General features: G+C 36.6%; 1 protein-coding gene across 1 annotated transcript in view; it reads right to left on the bottom strand.

Annotated features, from left to right (window-relative positions):
- Positions 1-369: 369 nt before the first annotated feature.
- Positions 370-24,682, bottom strand: part of grid2 (glutamate receptor, ionotropic, delta 2) — a 905,841-nt gene continuing 881,528 nt past the window's right edge. The window contains exon 14 of the mRNA XM_030143377.1: positions 370-549. Within this exon, the coding sequence (XP_029999237.1) occupies positions 370-549 (180 nt within the window). The remainder of the gene's footprint in view (positions 550-24,682) is intronic.

Consider the following 24,682-nt stretch of genomic DNA (forward strand, 5'->3'; position numbering starts at 1 on the left):
AAAAATGCTGCTCACATCGTTCTTTGGGGCGATATTAAATTTAATCTGATATTTACTCTGTCTGGCCTATAGAGCAGATTCGTCTACCCCTTCAAAGGTGCGCACTTTATGGGAGTGGCCATTTTATATTGTGCTGAAATGAATTTGGAGGAGTAATAAAAACTTACATGACCTCTCCACGAGTAGAGAATATATATGAATTGAATTTCTCATAACTCTTCCCAGAAAGCAGAGGACATTTCTCACCCTAAAACTAATGGCAGAATGACTGAGATGAACACTATACATTAAATCAATGTGCAGTCAAAACATGTGCATTAAATGATAAATAAGATGTGGTCAAGAGCTGTTTGTGGTTGTTGTTTACTGTTATGATTCGTACCTCTGAGAGAATATGTCCCTGTAGGGGCTGCCGTGCTGCATGGCGATGCCATATCCACGGTCTGGTGCGCTGTTGCTGACAGTATAGAAGGAGCAGTCCTCATCATTATTCGCAACATACTCCAGAACTGCTGCATCCCAGACAAAGCCGAAGCGACCATACTTCACCTGAAGAATTAGAAAAAAAAAAAAAGAGTCATTTAAACACTGTCTGGAGACACCCAAGAAAAAGACAGGATGGAAGAGATGATTAAGATAGAAAACAAGGAGGGATAAGATGGGTTTTATTGGGAATGAAAACGTCTTATTAATCCATGTACAGTGCAAAAATGTCAGAATTTTTTTTTTTTTTTTCCAGATGAATTGAATCGCAGTCATATAAATTCTGAATGAAGGCCTTATACTTGGTCTACAAGGACTAATTCACTCCAGCACCAAAATTTTAATAAACATGGTATATCGGCTCTTTTACTCCAAAAGTGCAGAGTTGCAGGAAGATTGTACCCTCCAAAGATTACATACTTTATAGCAACTTTGTTGTTCAACATTTCCTTGGCTGGATATGCATCTTTTTTTAATGGCTTGTTGGCTTGTCTAGTATGTGTTTTAGTTGAGTTTGTGTGTATGCCATTGTTTTGCATGTGCTGTACTAGCAGACATAGAGGAAAGTGTAAAGTGTGTGTTTGCAGCTTGAGAATGAGAAACTGCTGAAGGCCAAAAATACTCTGGATGAGACTCAAAGGTTCAAGTGTCTGGTGTTTACATGGCTTCTTGTTAATATCAACTATACCTACATTTTCACCAGGAAATGAAAAGTGCAGGATAAACAACTTGACTGTTGCATTCATATCCTGATTCTTCCTCACATGCTCCACACAAATAGCACATTTTAATGGATAACAGGTACATTCACACACTCATGCACACTCAGACATGTGCAATTTCCTTTAGCACATTATTTTATACTTTGCATGTCATTAATTTTAATGGGCCTTTATGAAAATTTCAAACCCCTCTGTCTTCACTGTGTGTTTTGGTCTGTGTATGTGTGTGTGTTTGACCTCAGCGGGCTTATATGTGATGACTAATGTCTGAGAACCGACAAGACACTGTGATTGGGTAATTTCACAGTCTGCAGTCCCCTGAAGTGTGTGTGTGTAAGAGTATTCATGTGTGTGTCTGTGCACAATAATTCACTCCAAGGCATCAGAATGGTTCATTCGGCTCTTTACAACCTTAAAAAGAGTGGAAAGAGCTCTTTATTACTTTGAAGAATATTTTTTATGGCTTTCATTATTGCTTTTGAATTGGAAAGATTATGGGCTTTGTACTAAGGAAATTAGTAAAAAATCTGTTTCAACAGCTTACAATTGAACATTAAGGGCACTTTTTTGTGCTTAAGTTGAGTAGAAGGGCCTGAAACGAATGATAATTCACAGTATGTGTACAGTGTCATCTGATGGCAGTGACACTGACACCCAAAATTCTGCAGATCTTATTTAGTACAAGAAGGGTCTGCATTTTTAAGCACAAGTTCAGGGGTGACTGTGTCTTTGCTGCAGCAGCTCCTAAACTATGGAAACATCTGACTCTCCACATCAGACAGGCCTCCTCTCTGTTTTTGAATCCCTTCTAAAAACCATCTTTTCTCCTTGGGCTTTGAAACTATGTGAGATGTTTGAATGTATTTTTTAATTCAATTATTTTATTTGGTATTGGTTTATTGTTCTTATTTTTTTTTTTTTTTTTTTTTTTTTTAAATTGTACAGCTTTTTATGTTTTTAATCTATTCTTGTATTCTATTCTTTTATTTAGAATTTATTTATTCTTCTGTATTTTTTTTTTACACTTGTTCTATGTCTTTTAAACTATTCTTGTATTTTACTTTGTTAATTTGGTTTTTATTTATTTTTCTGTACAGCACTTTGGTCCACGTGGTTATTTTAAAGTACTTTACAAATAAAGTTGGATTGGATTTCAAAAGTTGGCCCTGGCAAAGACACCAATTTCAGCTACAAACAATAAGTACATTTAACACAGACATCACCAGTGGTATATTACCAATTACCTTGTTTTTGTTTTTTATATTCAAAACAAAAAATAAAGAAAAGAAAAGGAAAGAAAAGAAAAGAAAAGAAAAGAAAAGAAAAGAAAAGAAAAGAAGGGGCGTACTTTAAAAAAAATTGGAGGTGGATATATTGGTTGCACTACTTGCTTTGCTACCATAGTGTTGATTTGCTCACAACTAGTAAGAGAATGCAATTGAACCTCTCTTTTTAGTGGTCTCTCATATATCAGACATAGTTCTTTATTTATTGAGTTTGACACTTGAAATCCCCTCAAGAAGACACATTGTAAGGTCTCTGGAAAACAAGATGAATGAGCTCTCTACTTTGATAAGGACTCAGTGTAATTATCGAGGCAATGTAGCTTCATATGCTTCACAAGCTGCATTTGCATGCATAAAGTAACCTAGCAAAGGACCATAGGCCAAATGAGATGTTATTCAGGTTGAACTGTTTACATGCACCTTTGACACCATGTGATAAGCTCTTATTGCTGCCCTGTAAAAAAAAAAAAAAAAAATTGAAAAGGATATGTCCGTCAACAGCAACAGTATAACTATATATGCAAACATACTGCCACCAGCCACCTCCTGTTTGTTAAATATAATGTTGGTTAAAAAGAGGAGAGAAAATCAAGATCACAACAGAAAGAGAAAAAAGTAACTGAGGAATAGACTCTGGGTGTATGGGCCGGAAATTAGTTGAGAAGGCTTTTTACTAAGAGAATATACACATTCCACCCCTTGTTTTCTTCAAACTTTTGTTCATTTTAATTCCAGGTACAACTAAAGGTACATTTATTTGGACAAATATAATAATAATAACAACAAAAATAGCTCATAAGAGTTTCATTTAAGAGCTAATATCTAACCATTTTCCATGGTTTTCTTGATAATAACCAAAATCACTTAAAGGTGGGGTAGGAGAAGTTTTCCTGGAGAATTTTTTTTTTTTACCATATTGCTTAAAATCCCCTACATATCACGACTGAAACCAATTAACTAAATGCTCTAACACAAAAATAAAAATAAATAAAAAAATTAGTCACCTGTGGAACAGAAATGACTGAAAAAACACCATCCAATCATTTTAACCAGCCCATTGAAATGATTGAACGGTGATATGTCGATCAAATTCAACCGCCATTTATCCCTCCCCCCTCTGCGAGTACAATCAATACAATGGAGGTGTGGTTTCGGGGGGAAGTCTGAAGAAAGGAGTTTGGACTTTCTGAATTGTGTATTTTCAAAATGTAGCTTGCTCGGACCGTTTTTCCAGAATCTCCTACCCTACCTTTAAGTTCTTACATCAATAGTTATGGCATTGTACGGACAAAAACAGTGCTTTTAGGTATTCCATGTTTTCTTTTCTGTCTGTTTTAGTCACATGATACACACCAGAGTTAGTACTTAATTGCATAACCATTGTTTTTGATGACTTTTGATGGTCTAATAATTTTTTACGCAACTGTATGTGACCTGAATACCTGAAATCACATGTTGTATAAACCAATGACATGGAAATACAGATCGAGTAACATCGTGTTTTTGTGAATAGTCTTCATTCATCAATATGTGTCAATACAGAACCAGGTCTCTTCAATTAGTCAAATCAAATAAAAATTTTTCGGAGTGTTTAGAAACAGTCACAGAGAAAAAACTGTCATCGAGAAATATACTGCTTTAACAACTGAGAGTGGCGTCTTCTCGGTTGACAACACCTCCCAGTTATAGAGCACAGAGGTTCAACTGAGCGGCATGATGAGTGTGGAAATTATCATATGAATCATATGCTATGGCCTTCACAGCCACCACATCTCAACTGAACTGAATACCTATGAGAGCTGTCAGACTGACTGTTAGACAGCGCTCTCATCAAACACCATCATCAAAAGCTCAAATGAGAGAAGAGAAAATCTTTGGGAAGAATGGTGTTCATCTTTCCAGGACAGTTCAGAGACATGTAGAATAATAAATGCAAAGGAGTCGCGAAGCCACTCAGAGTCTGCTGTAAAACAGTGAAGTGATTAACCATATTTTTTTTAAAACTAGAAAGCACTTACCGTGTACAATGATGTCATACACTAATCTGATATTGGTATGGACTAAAACACCTGATAGACAGTCATTGTTTTACACCATGGATGTCAAACTCATTTTAGTTCAGGGGCCACATTCAGCCTAGTTTCATCCTAAATAGACCAGACCAGTAAAATAATAACATAATAATCTACAAATAATGTCAACTCCAAACCTTTCTTTGTTTTAGAGTGAAAAAAGTAAAATTACATAATGAAAATATTTACATTTTACAAACATACAATACTTTAAAAAATGTGAATAACGAGAACAACCTGAAATTTCTTAAGAAAAATAAGTATAATTTTAATGTTAAGTCTCAGCTTATCATTTACCCATGTCCATTACAATTTACAGATCTCAGTGGACCTACAAAGGCATTTAGGATAATATTAGTATTTAGTGTTAAAATTGCACTTATTTTTCTTCAAGGAGTGATATTTTGCTTATGTACATAGAATTATGCATTTTAAAACCTTTCCCTGTGGTTTACATAAACTGTAAATGCTATGCTTAGGCCTGAATTCTTCATTAATTCAACTCCACATTTTTCTGAGTAATGACACCAGAAAGGTCGCTTTGAGCGCTGGCCCTTTAAATGGAAATGAGCCACTTCACACCCCGCCCCCTCCAAGTTGTTAACTGTGCTGCTCTGTCCCGTTCAGCTACTTGTGTTCATTAATACAACCAACAACTGAACATTTTAGGTAATCGGCTCGAAGTTTGGACATATTTTCTGTATGGACTACAACCGATGCTGCTGACAAACAATTATATCGTACTCAGAGAAATGTTCGTTGGAAGTCTTGACCTTATATGTGCAAATGTCGTGACGCAGCTAGGTATAAAAGGTAACAAATTAAGAAGGAATTAAAACAGGTTGTAGAAATCCACCTGATTTTTGCCATAATGAATATAAAGATAGCTTTTCAGCACCTGGAGGGTTCAAATCCAAACTTTTTGAACTATTAGTGTCCAAAAATACACAAATAAATGCACCAAAGACTAATAAAAGTGTGGTTAGCAAAATATGACCCCTTTAAGACATTTCAGTGTGTTCATGGTTGTTCATGTAATTGCCTTTTTTGTGAAAGGACAGATTGTAAAGGTAAATATTTTCATGTATTTTTCTTTTTTTTTTTTTTCACATTAAAAAAGAAAATTTTTGGGTTTGGTGTTATTCTCACTGGACTCTCTAAACAAGCTGTAAGACAGCCGCAGTACATCCAGAACACTGCTGCTTGAGTCCTGAGTAGAACCAGGAAGTACGACCATATTAGCCCTGTGCTCAGATCTCTACACTGGCTTCCTGTGGCTCAGAGAATAGACTTTAAAACAGCTCTGCTCGTTTATAAGTCTGTCCACGGTCTAGCACCAAAGTACATCTGTGACATGTTGGTCCCATATGAACCATTTCGGACCTTGAGAACCTCAGGGACTGGTCTTCTGCTGGTGCCCAGAGTCAGGACTAAACACGGTGAAGCTGCGTTTCAGTTCTATGCAGCTAAACTCTGGAACAGTCTTCCTGATGATGTGAGACAGGCCTCTACTCTGACAATGTTTAAGTCCAGGCTGAAAACGGCTCTGTTCAACTGTGCATAGAACAACTGAAATGGTTCTATCTGCACTCTGACCTTTTACTTTGTTTTAATTGATTATTATTTATGTTTTATTGATTATGTTTTAATTGTAATTGTGTGTTTTTAATCTGTCTCTTTTCCATTTTTGTAAAGCACTGTGTATGAACTGTGTATGAACTGTGCTATACAAATAAATCTGCCTTGCCTAGAGGTTACTAGGATCATATTTTACTGGTCTGATCCTCTTGAGATTGAATTGTTCTGTATGTGGCCCCTGAACTAAAAGGATTTTAACATTCATGACTGTTAATATCTTCAGTGTAATTTTTGCATTTCACAGATTTATCCCAGGAGCTGGACTAGACCTTTTGGAGGTCCAGTTTTAACATCTGTGCTTTACACTAGGGATGCACCGATACCACTTTTTTCCAGACCGAGTACGGGTACTTACATTTGAGTACTTGCCGATACCGAGTACCGATATGAGTACTTAATAATCCCATTCCAGTTCTTAGTTCCTTTTGTAAATGTGCTTTATTGTCGTTGTCATTAGTCTGACTGGAACAAAGTGCTGCTACTGACATTTAATGTGTTGGAATGAGCGTTTCTCAACTAATCCACCAGGGGGCACCACTCTGAATTAACCATACTGGACAAATACCACAAAGAAGAGTAAAGTTTTTTGAGAAGAAGAAGAAGAAAGTCAGTAATAACAAACATGGAGAAGACAGAGGTAACACTAATGTGATACTAATATTGCAGCATTTTCACTGGTAAGGTTTAAAAGCTTAGCTTCAGCAGGTAGAGAAAAGAGAAATGGGTGATAAGTTTCGTTTTCACTTCCACTGGCGGCGGTCCGCACCGCTCCGTACTCCCGCTGGTATTCTCTGTCTCCACCAGCACCTGGAAAACGGATGGAATGTACGCAGAGGACGGACAGAACGCTGCGTCTGTATCTGTCTGTGTCTTTAACGTTACTTGCAGTCAGCGTTACTTTTATCACCGTCGCTTATTTCGAAAAATCTCCACACTCTTCACACTCCACACACATTATTCCTCCTCCTCGTACCTGCTGCACTGAACTGTGAATGTCACATGGCCATAAGTGGTATTGGTGCATTTGTATCAGATTACTTTTATGAGTACGAGTACACACACTGAGTATCGGAGCCGATGCCCGATACTGGTATCGGTATCGGAGCATCCCTACTTTACACAGTCTCTTATTTTAACTTACACCTTTCAGCATAATGTAATTCAACTTGCCTAACTCGTCTGCATTTTCAAGATATAGAAAATCTATTACATTATGCATCTTTTTTTTCTTTTTTTTAACCAATCACCGTCATTTTCAGACAGGTGGGAGGTTAAATACATGATTGACAGAAGTAATAGCCAGTCAATGATCTGATCTTGACACATAAACTCGGAAAAATCACTTCACTTTTCATAACAGCATGAAACTACATCAGATCATCTGTTTTGATTTGGACCGAGAGGAAACAGTTGCAGAAGGAAGGTGCTTATTTTCAGATTATCCTGTTTTCTCCCTCTAATTTCAGCACCTGCGGCTTTAAATATTCTGCTAACAGTGTTCATTTTTATTTCTTTTCATACAGGAGGCTGGTGCTGTGTGCACATTGTAATCATAGAGGGAGGAAAAAAAAAAAATCATTAAAATAAAAGCACAGTTACCTTGAAGCTTGCGATAAAGTGCCAAAAAACAAGCTGATGAGATGCAGAAGTCATGGCTGCCAGTGATAGGGACACAAAACGAATGTGGGGAAAGCACCTGTGGTTGCTTGATAATGCCCAGTCACATTATGCTCCCTTCAGTGGCTCATGGTGAAGGAGAAGGCAGGAGAATTGGCAGCGAGTCGGCAGAGGACAACTATACAATTTCCATAGGCAGGTTTGAGTGATTGAAAAAGTGTGTTTTAAGAAAGTGCAGAGGGATGCCGCTGAGGGAGCAATCAGGCTGCTGCTTTTCATGTCATATATTGAACCATAACTATGAGCAGCCTAAGTGTGAAAACCCGTCCCACTTGTAATTCAATTCAAGATATTGGAAATTTGCACAGTTATATAATCTAAAAAAAAAAAACACTTCTACTACTACAGTCGCGTAAAAAATTATTAGACCATCAAAAGTCATCAAAAACAATGGCGATGCAATCAAGTACTAACTCCTGTGTGTATCATGTGACTAAAACAGACAGAAATGAAAACACGGAAAGCCTAAGAGCACTGTTTTTGTCAGTACAATGCCATAGCTATTGATATAAGAACTGAAGTGTTTTTGTTTGTTTGTTGTTGTTTTGCAATTTTGGTTATTATCAAGAAAACATTAAAAATGGCTAGATATCAGCTCTGAAATTAAACCCTTATGAGTTATTTTTGCTGTTATTATATTTGTCCAAACAAGTGTACCTTTAGTTGTACCAGGCATTAAAATGAATAAGAAATTGAAGAAAACAAGGGGTGGTCTAATAATTTTTTCCACGACTGTACTTCTAGCAATACTAGAACTACACTGCTTGGCAAATTGATCAGAAGTATTTAAAAAGCTGATGGACTTAAATATGTTTTGTGGTTAATTTTCTTACTGACATTGCGTCTAAATTAAAATCAGGTACGTTTCAGTTAATTCTCCTGTCGCTACCCTTGATTACGGTGCTGATGAAAATCTGGATTTGGTTCCTGAGCATCTTCAATGGCAGCTCACTGTGCATATGCAGTAATGCTAATGCTAATGCTACATACTGTGTGTGTGCATTAGGATGGGTAAAATGCAGACCAAATTTCCCTACGGAAGTAATAAAGTGAGTTAACCATTAACCTTTTAAGTTAATAAACCTCAATATCATTAACAGTCACTTAAAGAAGGTATTTTCAATTTACTTATCATGTAGATGTTCATAAAATTCAAAGGTTATATCAAAATAGAAAAAAAAAATGTAAAGAAAAGGTAACGTTTTCAGCAAAAATATATCATAAACTTGTCAAACTACATGGGTTTCATTGGTGAATCAATTTTAGAAAATATTAATGTTTCCATGTTTACTGTGGTGCCTCTAAACATCCAAAGCTGAAAAACTGAGAAACTGAATTTTACCTGAATTACCTCAACATAACAATAGGATTTGTGGTTGAAAAATTTACACTGGTAGATGCTGTGGGCCTTTAAGGGTTAAAGCAGGGGTGTCAAAGTCATTTTAGTTCAGGGGCCTCATTAAGCTCAAACTGACCTCAAGTGGGCTGGACCAGGAAAACAGTAGCATAATTACCTGTAAATAATGACGACTCCACATTTTTCTTTTTGTTTTACTGCAATCAAAATTAAATTCTGAAAATATGTACATTTACAAACTATCCAAACAAAATGATGTGAATAACCTGAAAAAACTGAAATTTCTTGAGGAAAAATAAGTGCAATTTTAACAATATTACACCTCAACTTACCATTTATACATGCATATTACAGATTGGATCTACAAAGGCACAAAATATTTAATAACAGGAAGAATAATGTTAATTTCACTTTCAAAAGTTCAGGTTTTTCACATTTTATTGTTAAAGGATAGTTTGTAAATGTTAATATTTTCATAATTTAATGTAAGTTTTTATACTAAAACTAAGAGAAAAATTTGGAGTTCATTATTTATAGGCATAATGTAATATGTTTTTCACATTAAACTTAGAACATTTGGAGTCATTATTTATAGGTTATTATGTTATTATTTTAGTTGAGATCCCATTGTTCTGTATGTGGAACCACAACTTAAACGAGTTCGACATCCTTGATTGTTAATATCTTAAGTGTAATTTTTACACTTTGCAAATTCATCCCGCGGGCCGGACTGGAACCTTTGGTGGGCCGGTTTTGGCCCCCGGGCCGCATGTTTGACACCCTTGGGTTAAAGGATCAGTTATAATGATGACCACAGTAACGGTTTCCCACTGTGTTACAGTATCATGATAAGGGGCCTGTGTTTGGATGTCAGGTAGCAAATACTTTGTTTAAATCAGTGTTTCTCAAACTGTGGGATTGGGGGGGCAATGGATGTTTTTTTTTACTTCGTCAGGTTAGAACACGTAGCAAGTGGAACTAATGTTGTAGCGTCGGAGCACCCTGCACTCATTTTTGGGATGGACGGATGGATAGATAGATAGATAGATAGATAGATAGATAGATAGATAGATAGATAGATAGATAGATAGATAGATAGATAGATAGATAGATAGATAGATAGATAGATAGATAGATAGATAGATAGATAGATAGATAGATAGATAGATAGATAGATAGATAGATAGATAGATAGATAGATAGATAGATAGATAGATACTTTATTGATCCTTTGCAGGAAATTGTTTGTTACAACAGCAGCAGTACAAACAGTACAAGCAAAAAAACACACTGACCCATCACAAAAGACACCCACATACAACCAACAATGGCACAAAGAAGTGTTTAAAAACAGAATTTTATATATATATATATATATATATATATATATATATATATATATGTACAATAAAGTAAAAGTAAATAAATATGTACATAATAATAGTAAAAAAAGTAATAAATATGGATGTACGACAAACAAATCTACTGCCATGGTTTTCTGTCACTAGACTAGACAGAGAGTTTAGGTTTGGAGAATGGACAAGGATTGGACTGGAAAAGAAAAATGTGCAATGTTTCTGTTTTTGCACAGTTTGTACTTTAATGTTCTGAGATGTGCAATGGAAACAGGCTTACTGCAGCCACTGATATTGTTAAAATATTTATCTTTGTTACAAAAATTAGTTTGTTGTTCTAAAAAAGAACTTTATTGTTATAGTTGTAAGATAATTGTGCATCTCCTATTTTTTGTTGGGATAAATATTGCCTCAGGGAGCAGTCTATTTGAGTTTATTTGTATTCAAGCAAAAAAATCTAAGTTATTTTTAATTTGCACTACAAATTATTCAAGGAAGTATTGTTACAATATTGATGTTTCTTTCAATAAAAATTATAATTGCACCACTGTTACAATGTTGTTGGGGTTGAGGGGGGCCTGGGGGTTTTTCGTCCTCCAAAGGGGGGCCTGACAGAAGAAGATTGAGAACTACTGGTTTAAATCAACTCTAAAGTGCTTGAGATCTTTCTGTTAGCCATTTCACAGTTAATCCTGCCAATACACAGTTTTCAATTTCATTCAGAAATGTCTGTTATGTTACAAGAAGCTGAAGACAAAAATACTTGATCGTTTCACTGGCATCTAGATGATTAAGAAGCATGTGCATTAATAGAACTCTTAAAAAGCTGTCTAGAGAAATATATTAAAGCAAAGAAAAAGTAGTGCATCCTACACCATAGTGGCCAATTTTCTTTCCGAGTACTATTTGGTGCTCAAGGTAATTTTATCAACCTATTTCGGAGTTGATTAAAAAATCTTTTTATTGTTCGCTGGAGTTAAGTGACTGCGCTCACCTATAATACTTTTCTGAATTTACTACTCAGAGAACCCTCTAGGACTTCCATTTTCAGGTGTGTGTGTGTTTGAGAATTGCTCAAAAAATGGAGAGTACTGCAAATATTAGTCCTGTGGCTGTATTTGTAGACCTTTTCTCAGGTGAACTCTTCATTAAATGTGTTCAGTTCAAGGTCTTAAGTTGCTTCTAAAAGTCTGTGGTGTGAGATTAGGTTATCAAGGCCATACAGTGTATGTATATGGAGGCAGCACTCAGCTTCCTCTCCCAACACTAACTGCTGCATCTTAAGTAGTACCTTGCATAACACAAACACACACATACACAGATGCACACACACTTTTATTCCATGTCTAGGGTTGTGACAAGGTAATTATCAGAAGCCATTTTCCACAGAATCACTAACAAACACTTTTGCGGCATACTCTCAGTAACATGCAGGCACATTAGCACAACCGGCTTAAACGCAGCATAATCTTCTCTTTCGAATACACAACAAACACACACATGCAACTACATATTCAGTATTGAATCCTAATCATTGCATTGTACCGTGTTTTTCCTCTCTCATGAATGTGACATAGACCATCCAGTAAAATCCATAATCACTCATTTAAAGTCATCTCGGTGTCTCTGTTCCCTCTCTGTTTTTTCTTCTATCACTCACACCCCTTTTTAATTTCCATCCATCCTTCCCAAGGAGGAGAGAAAATTAATCTAATTCATTGTTTATATTCTGTGAGTCTTATTTATCAGTTTTGAAAGGGTTTGTGACAGATGAGCTCATTTAATGAAGTCCTAATACCAATGAGGCATGAGTCGGAGCTATTTGTGCTGCGGCTTTGATTGGTGCTTTTCAGACACAAGGAAAATGGAAGGACGGATCCTTTACCTTTTTATTTGTCATCACTGAATATTCTAGTAAAACAGAGAGCTGTTGTAATTATGATACAACATGTTGTACAGCACCGCTGGAGCTTGTCATGGAAGTTTACAGCACTCTGGACACAATTTGAAGCAAGAACACAGAAGTCAGTGAATTGGGGTTAAGTAGATATATTTTACATATGCAAAAATATATGAGACAACAGACCGCAGCCCCTTGCACTGTAAGCCCGGACTTTGTATTTACTAAAATGCTTTAACTACAATGTACTTAAATTATTTAAGTTTTATTACATTACTATAAAATGTTAAGTATATTCTACTAATTTGTAGACATAGTCAAAAGTACGAAAAAGTTTAAGTTGAATGGCTTTAAATCACTGAGTTTTAGTCATGACCACACCTTTTTATCTCTGCGTTGCATTGTGGGTATTGGGCATGTTGTTGAAAATGTGTTATTTTTATGTGCAGGGGTTCAGCGGGGTTGTGGTGTTAGTGTTAATTTTGACTTAATGTGTGTATGGCAATGTTTATTGGCCTTTTTGTGTTTGGTTTTGTATTTTTGTAGAGCTGCACCATGAGTGAGAGCCATAGGCTGAACAATGGCTTTTCTGTTCATCTGTGACTATTCTTATTTTATGTAAATTTTTATGCCTTGCCAAATTTAAAGCACTTCCTGTACTGGCAAATTACATTGAGCTAATTTCCTGCCTACCTTCCATCCACGCTGCAGTATATTAAGTTGAATAATTATACAAAGTAATTTATATTGCAAAAGATTTTAATTTAAATTGACTTGGAACTGAGTACAATGAACTGATGATATTAAGTCTAATGATTATACAAAGTAATTGACATTGCAACAAATTTTAAGTTTGGAAATTGACTTGTCGTTTAGTGTGTTATACTTAAAATGGCAATTCCATTCAAATCAAGTATTTAAGTTTAATACACTCAAGTTTTCATTACTCATTACTTCAATTTTTTTAAGGCAACCAGTTTACTCAAATTTTTTAAGTAAACTCAACTTATCTGGTCTTACAGTGTGCTATCTGATCAACAGAGGAATTTTCAAAGCTTACATACAGTATGTTTAGTCTTTTCCAATTAGATTAACAACAAATTGGCTGGTTACTTCTCAGCTCTACCTATGTACACATTTTACCTTAAACAGTAAAAGGAGGACACTTGGACAGTGAAGTATTCCATAAAGAGAAGATAGACACTAAGTCTCTGACTCATCAATTTGTAGACCAGGGGTCTGCAACCTGTGGCTCTGGGGCCACATATGACTCTTTAGCGTCTCTCTATGGCTTCTCTGGTCAAAAAACATAAGGAATATTTTGAAATGAACTGAATGAGTCATTACTTTTAAACACCGCTATAGGCCTAAATCTATTCTAACTTTGTCTATCTGCAAAAATGTGCAGGCTTTACACAGAATGAAATAATTTTTTGTCAGCATAAAAACCAAAATGGATTATTTTCTTGCCAAATTCAATACAAGATGATCAATTTACATTTGTTCGTAGGTTGTAAGTAAGCCACTATACATGAAAGTTGCACTTTTTCTCCATTACACAACGTAATTATGTTTTGGAAATAGTGTCCATCATTAAAAAAATTGTATAAATCTTGAATGTTTTCTTTCTTGTAGTTTTATAATTTCATAAATGCACCAGACATTGCATTATTGTATGGAAATACAAGGTTAAATAGCAAACCAATCACAAATAGGCTACAACAGAGCAGCCACCTCATGGTAAAATGTAGATGGGTTTAAAAAAAACTGTTATGGCTCCAGTCAGATTTCTTTCTTTTTTTCCAGACAAAAATGGCTCTTTAGGTTGTAAAGGTTGCAGACCCCTGTTGTAGACAGTGAAGGAAACAACAAGCTTGACATGTTCACAGCAGATGGTCATATGTTATGTCATGTTTAAAATGGGAATACTGGATACTGCAATATTCTACTTTCTTCGTCAAGCTACACCAAGGCTACACAGTATCGGCAGGATTCAAGCCCAGACGCTTGGGCATTGGGCTCGATAATCAATTGTTTTATCTTATGTAGTGCACTGCAGTAGATGACAACAGACACTACGCTTGGGACACCTCACGCTGTCCTGATGGACACCTAAGCATGTCCAAATTCCTCACAATGTGTGCACACATCCCAAGACAGTTGACACTATCTTTCGTTGTGTCACTTTGGCTTTTGCCACCGTAGGACAGCCAGTATCAAAGAGTACAGAGGCAGCTTCACTGCAGTTAAATTATTTGAAATTTATACAGCATTTTTATAAAAATTATCTTAGAATCAAGTCTTTTGAGGCTAAAAAGAGACTTTTTGCTGCTGCATTTATTTGCTGGATTACAGCAATGTCATATACGTGCAAGAATCCTCTCAAAAGTTACATGTTCTAGACACAGTTTACCATGAAGCACTGAGGTTTATTACAAATGTTAAGGGCCTTTGAAGACATGGAAGTAATATTTAACCCATAAAGACCCAGTTCTACTTTGGTGGCAGATCCCAAATGAATTTTCCTCTTTATTTAACCTTTTATAAGTGATTTATCACCATTTATTATTCTATTATCCTCTAAATTTTGTGTTTTTTCAGTGATATATGGTATATATAGAGATCTTTATATACAGTCCCAGAAAAAATTATTACACCACCCTTGTTTTCTTCAGTTTCTTGTTCATTTTAATTCCTGGTACAACTAAAGGTACATTTGTTTGGACAAATATAATGATAACAACAAAAATAGCTCATAAGCGTTTCATTTCAGAGCTGATATCTAACCATTTTCCATGTTTTCTTGATAATAACCAAAATCACTTCAGTTCTTACATCAATAGCTATGGCATTGTACTGACAAAAACAGTGCTTTGAGGCATTCCATGTTTTCTTTTCTGTCTGTTTTAGTCACATGATACACACAGGAGATGGTACTTGATTGCACAAGCGAGTTTTCGATGACTTTTGATGGTCTAGTGTTTTTTTTCCACTACTCTAGTGTTTAAATAATAATACATTGAGTAAAATCTTCCCAATTTGTCCAAAATCCTGTTTTTGTTGGTTTTATGAACATACGCCCTTTGTTAAGGTACAAAAATGATGTAACTGTTTCTTTCTTTATGTTAACGGTTACACCAGTCTCTTCTAATGTGCAGACATAACTTCAAACCAGGGTGGTCATTCACTATATCTGATTTTAACAGAAAAAAACATTTCAGGTCAATCTACTTTCCCGCTGATCAGTGAGATGAAGCAAAATGCACGAAGGGAATAAAACGGACGGTAAAGCAGAGATGACTGACCTTCATTACTATTCAACTGAAAGAAAGCTCTTAACACATGAATGCGCTCCTTGGAGAGAGTTCCTACATATTCTGACTGCTAAAATAGTTTCTAGACCACACTTTCCAATTATTTTGCAGAACTGGCCCTATGAGCATCTAGGCAGGTTCTTCTATGCCATCCATGGCTCAAACAGCTTGGCTTCAGAGGCTAGTTATACTGGAACTTCAAAACGACTAAACTACTCCAGGGTCCACTCTCTCCTTCAGTGTAACTCCATCTTTTTCTCTCTCCTCCCTTCTCTTAGAAACATCCCTTCGAGAGCATCAACATGCAAAAGCAATGTTAGACTTCATCTCGCTCTAAATTCAAACAGAAATATATCAAAACCCATCTTTTTCCTCATCCATAAATTATATCTTAGATTACAAATACCTTTAAAAAGAAGGATATAACAAATCAGCCTTTTTTGTGTTTCTATAAATGCTTAGTATTTAGCCTTAAAGCTATGACTGTAAAAAAAAAAAAAAAGTTTTCCACATGGGGTTTTGGTGCTTTGTTCTTTCCAGCAGGAATACGCTGATAAAGAGGCAGCAAAAGAGCAAAAAAACCCCCAAAAACTTAAGATTAAGACTAGCTGTAAAATAAAAAGGCACTTTTTTGAGTGTTTTTCTTCATGCTTTATTTTGTTATTTAGCATTATGTTATCTGTGTGGATTTGTAGAGGCTGCATATCCGTAACCTCACAGCAGACAAACACACTCACCATCCATTCACTTTTCAACTAGAGTTAATCAGCTTTAAACAGAAAGGAATACGCTTAAGGAATATGATGTGTGAAACAGAAAATTCGCATAAGAGACGAGAACAGAAGTATAGTGACACACAGGTCGGTCTATAGTGCGCACTTTAAAAGCAGAAAGTCATCATGAATGACAAAACAGGTTATGTGTTCATTCCTAATAAACAGGAGGTTTAAGCAGCAAAAATATTAATTTTTAAAGGTTAATGTTAGTGGTAATGGTGGTGATTTTAGAAAGGCATCTCAACTATTCCTTAAAATACTACCTCAATATTCAGTCATCCTGTGCAATACAATCCTTTTGGGAATAATAATCACATGTTATATATATATATATATATATATATATATATATATATATATATATATACACACACACACATGTATATATATATATATATATATATATATATATATATATATATATATATATATATATATATATATATATATCCATCTGTGAGTATTAATCACCCTGTGCACTACAATTATCTGTAAATATTCAACCATCCTGTGCAATACATTTTTTATAGTCTCAATTTTTATTCTTTTTTATCTTCATATTTGTATAGAGAGTTAATTGCACTATCTTGTAGGACTTATCTTGTACATATTTTGTACCCCATATTTTAATTCTAATTATCTGCCTTCACTGATAAAAGGAAAAGCTCTCCAATCTCGTTGTACATTCAGTATAATGACAATGACAATAAAGGGCATTCTCTTGTATTGTGTTCTATTGTCCCCCCCGCCACCATTCCCTTATTTTGGGAAAAAAAAGTGTTACTGTCGGTGGTGTAGTCCAGGGTATACACTGGTATACGACACCTCAGGTGCCAATGCCACCCCAGTTAATTGACAGGTCACTGCACGTCCCGTTGAAAGATGCGCGATTATTGGAAATGTGAACGAGAAACGCAGAATAAATGTCTTTCAAGTGAGCGACACATATTGCGAGAACCTACTTTCATGGAATACATAATTTGAGCTAAGTTTTAAGGTGGTTTCCGAATGAGTCACAGTTTTAAACTACTGGTCATATGACTGCACATTTAAAGGAGAAGAGATTTTGTCGCCAGTAGTTAAACTGTTTGCATAGGCTGATGTTATTTAGGCTAACGTTATGAAAGGCTAACGTTATCCTATGTTTGCCTCATGTTGAATACATTTACATTCATGCAGCTGCTTGTGTGACCAGTAAAACCTACAAACTGCTCCTGATCAAGTCATGATAATTTTACAATAGTGAGCAAATACTACTGATGGATTTTTGGGTAAACTAAATAGAATAGACTTATATGTCACTGTTTCTAAAACAGGATGTTTTTCTGGACTGCTTTAAAAAAAAAAAAAGGCAAAAATATTGAGTATACCCACTTCTCTAGGGACCACTACACCACTGATTACAATCAATGGCAAGAGAGAAGTCATTTTTTGATTTGTGATTATGCCATCATTTATACATATATTTGTTTATTGAAAAGATAATTTTTCAATTTGAGAAAGTAAAAGTTTTTTTTTTTTTTTTTATAAAAGTATTGAGTGATCTGACTGTGAAAATGCATAAGACTATACACCCGAAATGTCTCTACAGCATCACCGTGACTGCACCTGTGTTGAATTTTGCCTGTTTTAATACTTTTTCACCTAATTCTCAATGAACAATTTGAAACATATATAATTTTGATGTTGTGATGTGCACCATGTGCTATGAGAGATGCAGTCCATTAAGTTGCGTTACACAAAACCAGATGTATCTATACTCTCCTTACAACAAACTCAATCTTTCTTGGCTGGTAAAATTATGTTTTAAATACATTATATGTGTAAATGGTGACACAATTCATACAAGAAGAAAAAAGTTTCCACTCCCACCATTGACCGTCATTCATAAGTTTTGTCCTGTAGGGTTCAACAGGAAGGCGTAGGATGTCATATCACCTCTCTATAATCTCAGCCTACACCTTCTCAGTGAGTATTATTTTGTTTTCTATTTAATTTAGTGTCACATTATTGATTTCTGTTGGCATAAATTCTGGGAAAATTCCAACAGAGGCTGAAATAATCTAACCGAAGTGAACTGTAATGACAGCGTACATTCAGACACATTGATCATCACCTCTCAAACACAGACATAGATCATTTTAAGCTGTTAAAGCAATGAATAATGACGCGCCACTGCAGTGGGACTGTGGAATAAACCCCTACCAAGAGACAATAAAATGACTACAGGGCTTTTAAATTATACACAGAAGCACAAAGGAACAACTTCTGTTTGGCAGGTTTACTCTGGTCTCAAAAACTACATTATTAACCTTCATATTGTCATCTCCCTGTTGCCTCTACAGACCTAATTGCACTCATTCCCAGCAGATTGCATTCCCTGAATGCTAGTACGTCTGCTTATGTTTTCTCGCATCAGTCTTTTTTGGCTTTGATTTGTCTGATTTTGATAAATGAGGGAGAAGCTGCAGGGAGACAGAGAAAGATTGAGAAAGCAATTGCCCAAACATAAATCTATTTCTACCTTTAAATTTTAGACCGCAAACACAGAGTAACTAGAGCTTCCCCCGATTTATAATCATTACACTATGTTTTTCTCTGTCTCTCCCATTCTCTATTTATCTATCAATCTCTATCTGACTCTTTTCCTTTCTCTCCCTCACACACACATATGAACCACACCCTCACAGACCTACAAACGCTTCTGTGTATCTTTTAGGCAGTCGCTTCTGTCTCGCAGCTCGCTCCCTCTATGTCTTTTTTACTTGCATCCCACATGCTCTGCGCTGCCGCTGCTCAGGCTTCATTTGACAAATCAGAGAGCATTACAATGAGAGGCTGCTCCCAAGCCAAATATTCCCACCAGTCTGCACTAGCTGGCTTCCTGCAGATATGTGAAGATCTGAATAAAGATAAGATTAGGTGCAAGCAAATCAATCAAGGTACAGAAGAGACACACAGAACCTCCCCTTCCATGCATCACACTGCATCAGAATACGTGAGGGAGGTTGTTTTAGGACAGTGTCACCTGAAATGGGGAATGAGGAATAAGTGATCCGATATAAAGTTGTGTATTAAACTAAAAGATGCTTGATAATGAATTCACCCTTCAAGACCTACAAGTATTTATGTTTTTTTTTTTTTGTTTTTTTTTTTACATTTGACCTTTCATCAACTGATATATCACCATTTATTATAATATTTTTGCCTGCATTTTGGATTTTTCAATAAAAATCAAGTATTTTCTTATATTTGACTTACTGGCCATGTAGATCAGGGGGGGTCAAACATACATGTGGGTCAAAATCGGCCTGCTACAGGTTTAAATCTGGCCCACGAGACGAATTAATTCCAAACTCCAAAATTTAGCCTCTCTTACTAAATGTTTTGTGTTTTGTGGAGCCACTATGATCTGTAATGCACATGTATAAATGATAAGTTGAGGCATAATATTGCTCAAATTGCACTTATTTTTCTTAATAAATATCATTTTTTTCTAGTTATTCACAATTTTTCTGTCAAAGAATAGTTTGTAAATGTAAACACTGTCATAATTCCAGTAGTTCTCATTATTTTCAGGTTATTATGCTATTATTTTACTGGTCCGACCCACTAGGGCTGTATGTGGCCCCTGAACGAAACTGATTTTGACACCCCTGATGTAGATGTTCATAAAAACTCAGAGTAAATTCAAATATTATTATATCAAAACCGAGAAAACTGAAGCAAAATTCAGTTTTTCAATAAGACATATCATTACGGGAACGCAAAAACAAGCATCTACAACTACTGTCATTTCCTAACTACATATGTTTAGATGGTGAATCAGTGTTTCCACAGTGACTTGAGCCTTTGAACGTCCAAATGGGTCATATCTGATGCAAATAAAAAGCTGAGAAACTGTATTTGACCTGAATTACTAAAATGCACTGATATGATTAATGGTTAAATGGTTATTAAATGTTTTAGATGCTTTTAGTCACCATATTCAGCTTTTTGAAGCAATAACAGCTTAACACTTTTCATGATATTATTAATTTTTGTGCTACAGTTTAAAACAATAACACAGTTTATTTCGGACAGCATCACTTGCTAGCTTACATCCTATTATTCCGATGAGCTACACTCCAAATTACTATTCTTCCGCCCATTATCAATCACTTCCTTTTTCTAAGAAGCAAAATACATGAACGTGGCACTTGTGGCTAAATCTCTGCTGATGAAAGCCCGGCATGCAGGTGGCATCAATCCCTCATGAGACTTTCTGTCCGACTGCCTGCTCTAGTGGCAACAGTCGCTTCATTCCCCCGAGATACAATGTGACAACTTCTTCTTCCTCTTTTTCCTGTCTTTGTTTTCTCTGTTGTTTAATTACCCTCAGCTGTCATTAGTCCTCTTTGTTTCTTCAGGAAGGAGGATGAAAAAAAACTAAACAAAAAACAAAAAAACAAAAAAACAAAACCCAGAAATTAATCGCCTATTGCCACGCTCTGTGCAAATCTTTACTCAGACCCCGTTAAGCCGATGAGAGATGTGATAGTGGAGGAGAGGAGTAATTGGAGACAGATGTTGGAAAGACGGATCATCCGAGACGGATCAGTGAGCCAAAACTAAGATGCCACCCTTAATAGGATCTGGCAGAAAAATTATTATTTCTCTCTGTTTCCTTTTTATCATTCCTTTGTTCAACTGTATTTTTCATAATGAAGTCTCATGTTACATTTGCTTGCTTTTGAAAAGTATGAATCATTCCTTTTTTTATGTGTTGCACTGTGCTCCTTTGCTTAATCAGTCCTCTGGCACACTGAACTGATGTGTACAGCCTGTAATTATTTCCAAAAAGATTTCCTCAATGAAGACGGGATGCTGGTAAAAGTCACATGACCTGCACCTAATTACGTCTTCATATGCATATGTGCAAAAGCAGCCTCTATTTTAAGATAGTTTAGAAAAACAACAGCGGGTCACTAGAGGTCACTGCTTTAAATGCTTAGGGAATCCCACGCTGCTGGAAACAGGACATACACTAGGAATTAAAAGAAGCTGGTTTAATTTATCCCCAATTACATTTTCTAATTTGCCGGCAAAATTATGTAGCGTCCCTCCCCTGTGATACTTTGCACTTATGAACAACTTTTTAATTGCACTGCAGAAGTATTTGACTCCCTATCTGTCTGAACAAAATATCTTTTATTTATTTATTATTTGCTGCAATGACTTGCTATTATTAGATTATTTTTCACTGAGTATTTTTGCTACTAAAAACTTTGACTGCGATCCTTCAGTATGTCCTCCCACAGGAAAACATTATCTGGGCTGAAGCTATTCTGTGTGCAGCAGCTTATCTAATACACACTGTTGCTATACTCCAAGCGCATAATAAAAAAAGACATTTCAATAATGACGGACAATAATTTACTCATCCTACAGTTGAAAGGCTAATAAATACATTGCTACCAATTACCACCAGAGGGTCAGAAGCAAAACACAGCCGTATTGAAGTCATTCAGCTGTATGATGTGCAAGCAGCATTTGTTACACAGTTGAGTACAACTGAAGCAGAAAAGCCAGGTGGATACCGCACTACAGTATTACTACCCTTAGGTTTTCCAATTTGGCTGAACAAGCGTCAGTGAGTTTCAGTTGTAAACAGTATTTATGTGAGTCTAATGACAGAAATGAAATATAGTATTCATAATTATGTTTTCATTTGTGTATAATTGTCTAAATTAGGAATTATTGCTTGTTAGAATGAAATGATTATAGCTACAGATACAGCTCTGAGTCTGTCATGTTGCAATATCATGTTCCCATTTTGGCTCAGTATGGATACCCCCGCTTTTTGTTTATTTTACTTTTTTCATTTTTAAATAATTGGTGTCATCCAGTGTTAAAGTACATTGCAATCTCCTACTATATCTGACCATAGGATGTACATAATTAGTGTCTGGAGGAGCTGAAGCCATTCTGAAGCCAGTAGTTTGAAATCTGGCCATCATCATGTTGTTTTTTTTAGAGCTGGAAGTGACCATATTTGGACAAAACCAGCAAAATTATTGTAGAGCAAAAGGTTAGAGCCATCTCTATGGAGTCATGTGTGAGGTAATGCTAAATCTTAGCTTTCTGACTCAGTAAAAAGGTAAAATACAGCAAGCAGTGTGCAACAAAGTCATATTACAGTCCTACACTGGACCTGTCTGTTGGGGAAAAGAATGCATTATATTAAATAATCAGACGCTCAGGAAGTATGCCTTGGCAGGAGAGTCAACTGTCATATCAACCTGTCAATAAAAGCCAGACACAGCAGACATCTGAGACTTTTATTGGACCTGAGATCTGATTAATAAAGGAAAAATGTAAAGCCTGACCAACACATTGACTTAAGTCTTTTTAGTGATGATCACTGTAAGTCTACGGAGCCCATTGTTTTTTGGAATCAACCCCGGCGACCATCAGTTGTATTACATCTTTAAGGGACTTCTCATTTTGAGCCCAGACAGAAACACTGGCTCTGATCAAGGACACTCACTTTTTCGCACAATGAGGCAAGGTGGAGAAGAGTCAAACAATCTGAAACTTCACCACTGAATGTGTCTAAATATGACTGACATTTCTGCCTAGACAGATAATTTAAGCAGACTTCTACAGTGAGGCTTCTATTGTCTCGTCATAACAGTGTTTGGTGGTAGCTTTGTGCTTCTTGTAGCTCTAGAAATTTCATTTAACCAGAATTTATGGAGCTGTTCTGTTCATAATTTTTATGGACAGAATTTCTGGGTGCAGCCGGGGGTAGTGGAGGGGGTCAAGTTTGGTGGCAGGAGGATCTTGTCTCTACTTTTTGCGGATGATGTGCTCCTCTTAGCTTCATCAAGCAGCGACCTCCAGCTCTCACTGGGGTGGTTTGCAGCCGAGTGTGAAGCAGCTCCAAGTCTGAGGCTGTGGTCCTCAGCCGGACAAGGGTGGAGTGCCCACTCTGGGTCAGGGAGAAAATCCTGCTTCAGGTGGAGGAGTTTAAGTATCTCAGGATCTTGTTCTCGAGTGAGGATAGGAAGGAGCAGGAGATCGACAGGCAGATTGGGGCGGAGTCTGCAGTGATGCAGACGCTAAACCGATCCATTGTGGTGAAGAGGGAGCTAAACCAAAAGGTGAAGCTCTCGGTTTACCGGTTGATCTACGTTCCCACCCTCACCTTTGGTTATGAGCTCTGGGTAACGACCGAAAGAACAAGGTCACGAGTACAAGTGGCCAAAATGAGTTTCCTCTGCAAGGCGGCCAGGCTCAGCCTTGGAGATAGGGTGAAGAGCTCAGACATCCGGGAGGGACTCAGAGTAGAGCCGATACTCCTCCACACTGAGAGGAGCCACTTCAGGTGATTAGGGAATCTAGTGAGGAAGCCTCCCGGACACCTCCCTGGGGAGGTGTTTTGGGCATGTCCATCTGGGAGGAGACCTTGGGGCCGACCCAGGACATGCTGGAGGGATTATATTTCTCGGCTGGCCTCAGAAGGCCTCGAGATTCCTCCAGAGGAGCTGGTGAAAGTGGCTGGGGAGAAGACTGTCTGGGCTTCTCCCCTGCGACCTAGAGCCGGATAAGCGGAAGAAGATGGATGGTCAGAATTTACAGAGAATAAAAGAAACCCCAAACTGATTCAAATGACATATTGCTAGGAAAACAACCCCTACCTGCATTAGCTGACATAATTAATGATTTAGGTACAAAAATGTAAACTAGAAGCACTCGGAGAGCGCAGACCTCCGCCAAGGCTGATCAGTGCCCCCCCCCCCCCCCCCCCCCCCCCGTGGGCCCCCCCACCCCCGATCACCACCAAAATTTAATCATTTCTTCCTTATCCCATTTCTAACAAACCCTGAAATTTTCATCCAAATCTGTCCATAACTTTTTGAGTTATGTTGCACACTAACGGACAGACAAACAGACATCTCTGCTTATTGAATTTTGTCTGATAGTAAAACAGCTAAACTGATGCATTTCCACTTTTTTCCCAGTTGTCCTCTTCTAAAAACAAACAAAAGAAATAACATTGTCCACACAGCGGGGTGACCAACTAGAAGAAAGCTACGGGAAACCGATTGAAATAAAGT

This window comes from Sphaeramia orbicularis, chromosome 9, assembly GCF_902148855.1.
Source record: "Sphaeramia orbicularis chromosome 9, fSphaOr1.1, whole genome shotgun sequence".
NCBI classification, from domain to species: domain Eukaryota; kingdom Metazoa; phylum Chordata; class Actinopteri; order Kurtiformes; family Apogonidae; genus Sphaeramia; species Sphaeramia orbicularis.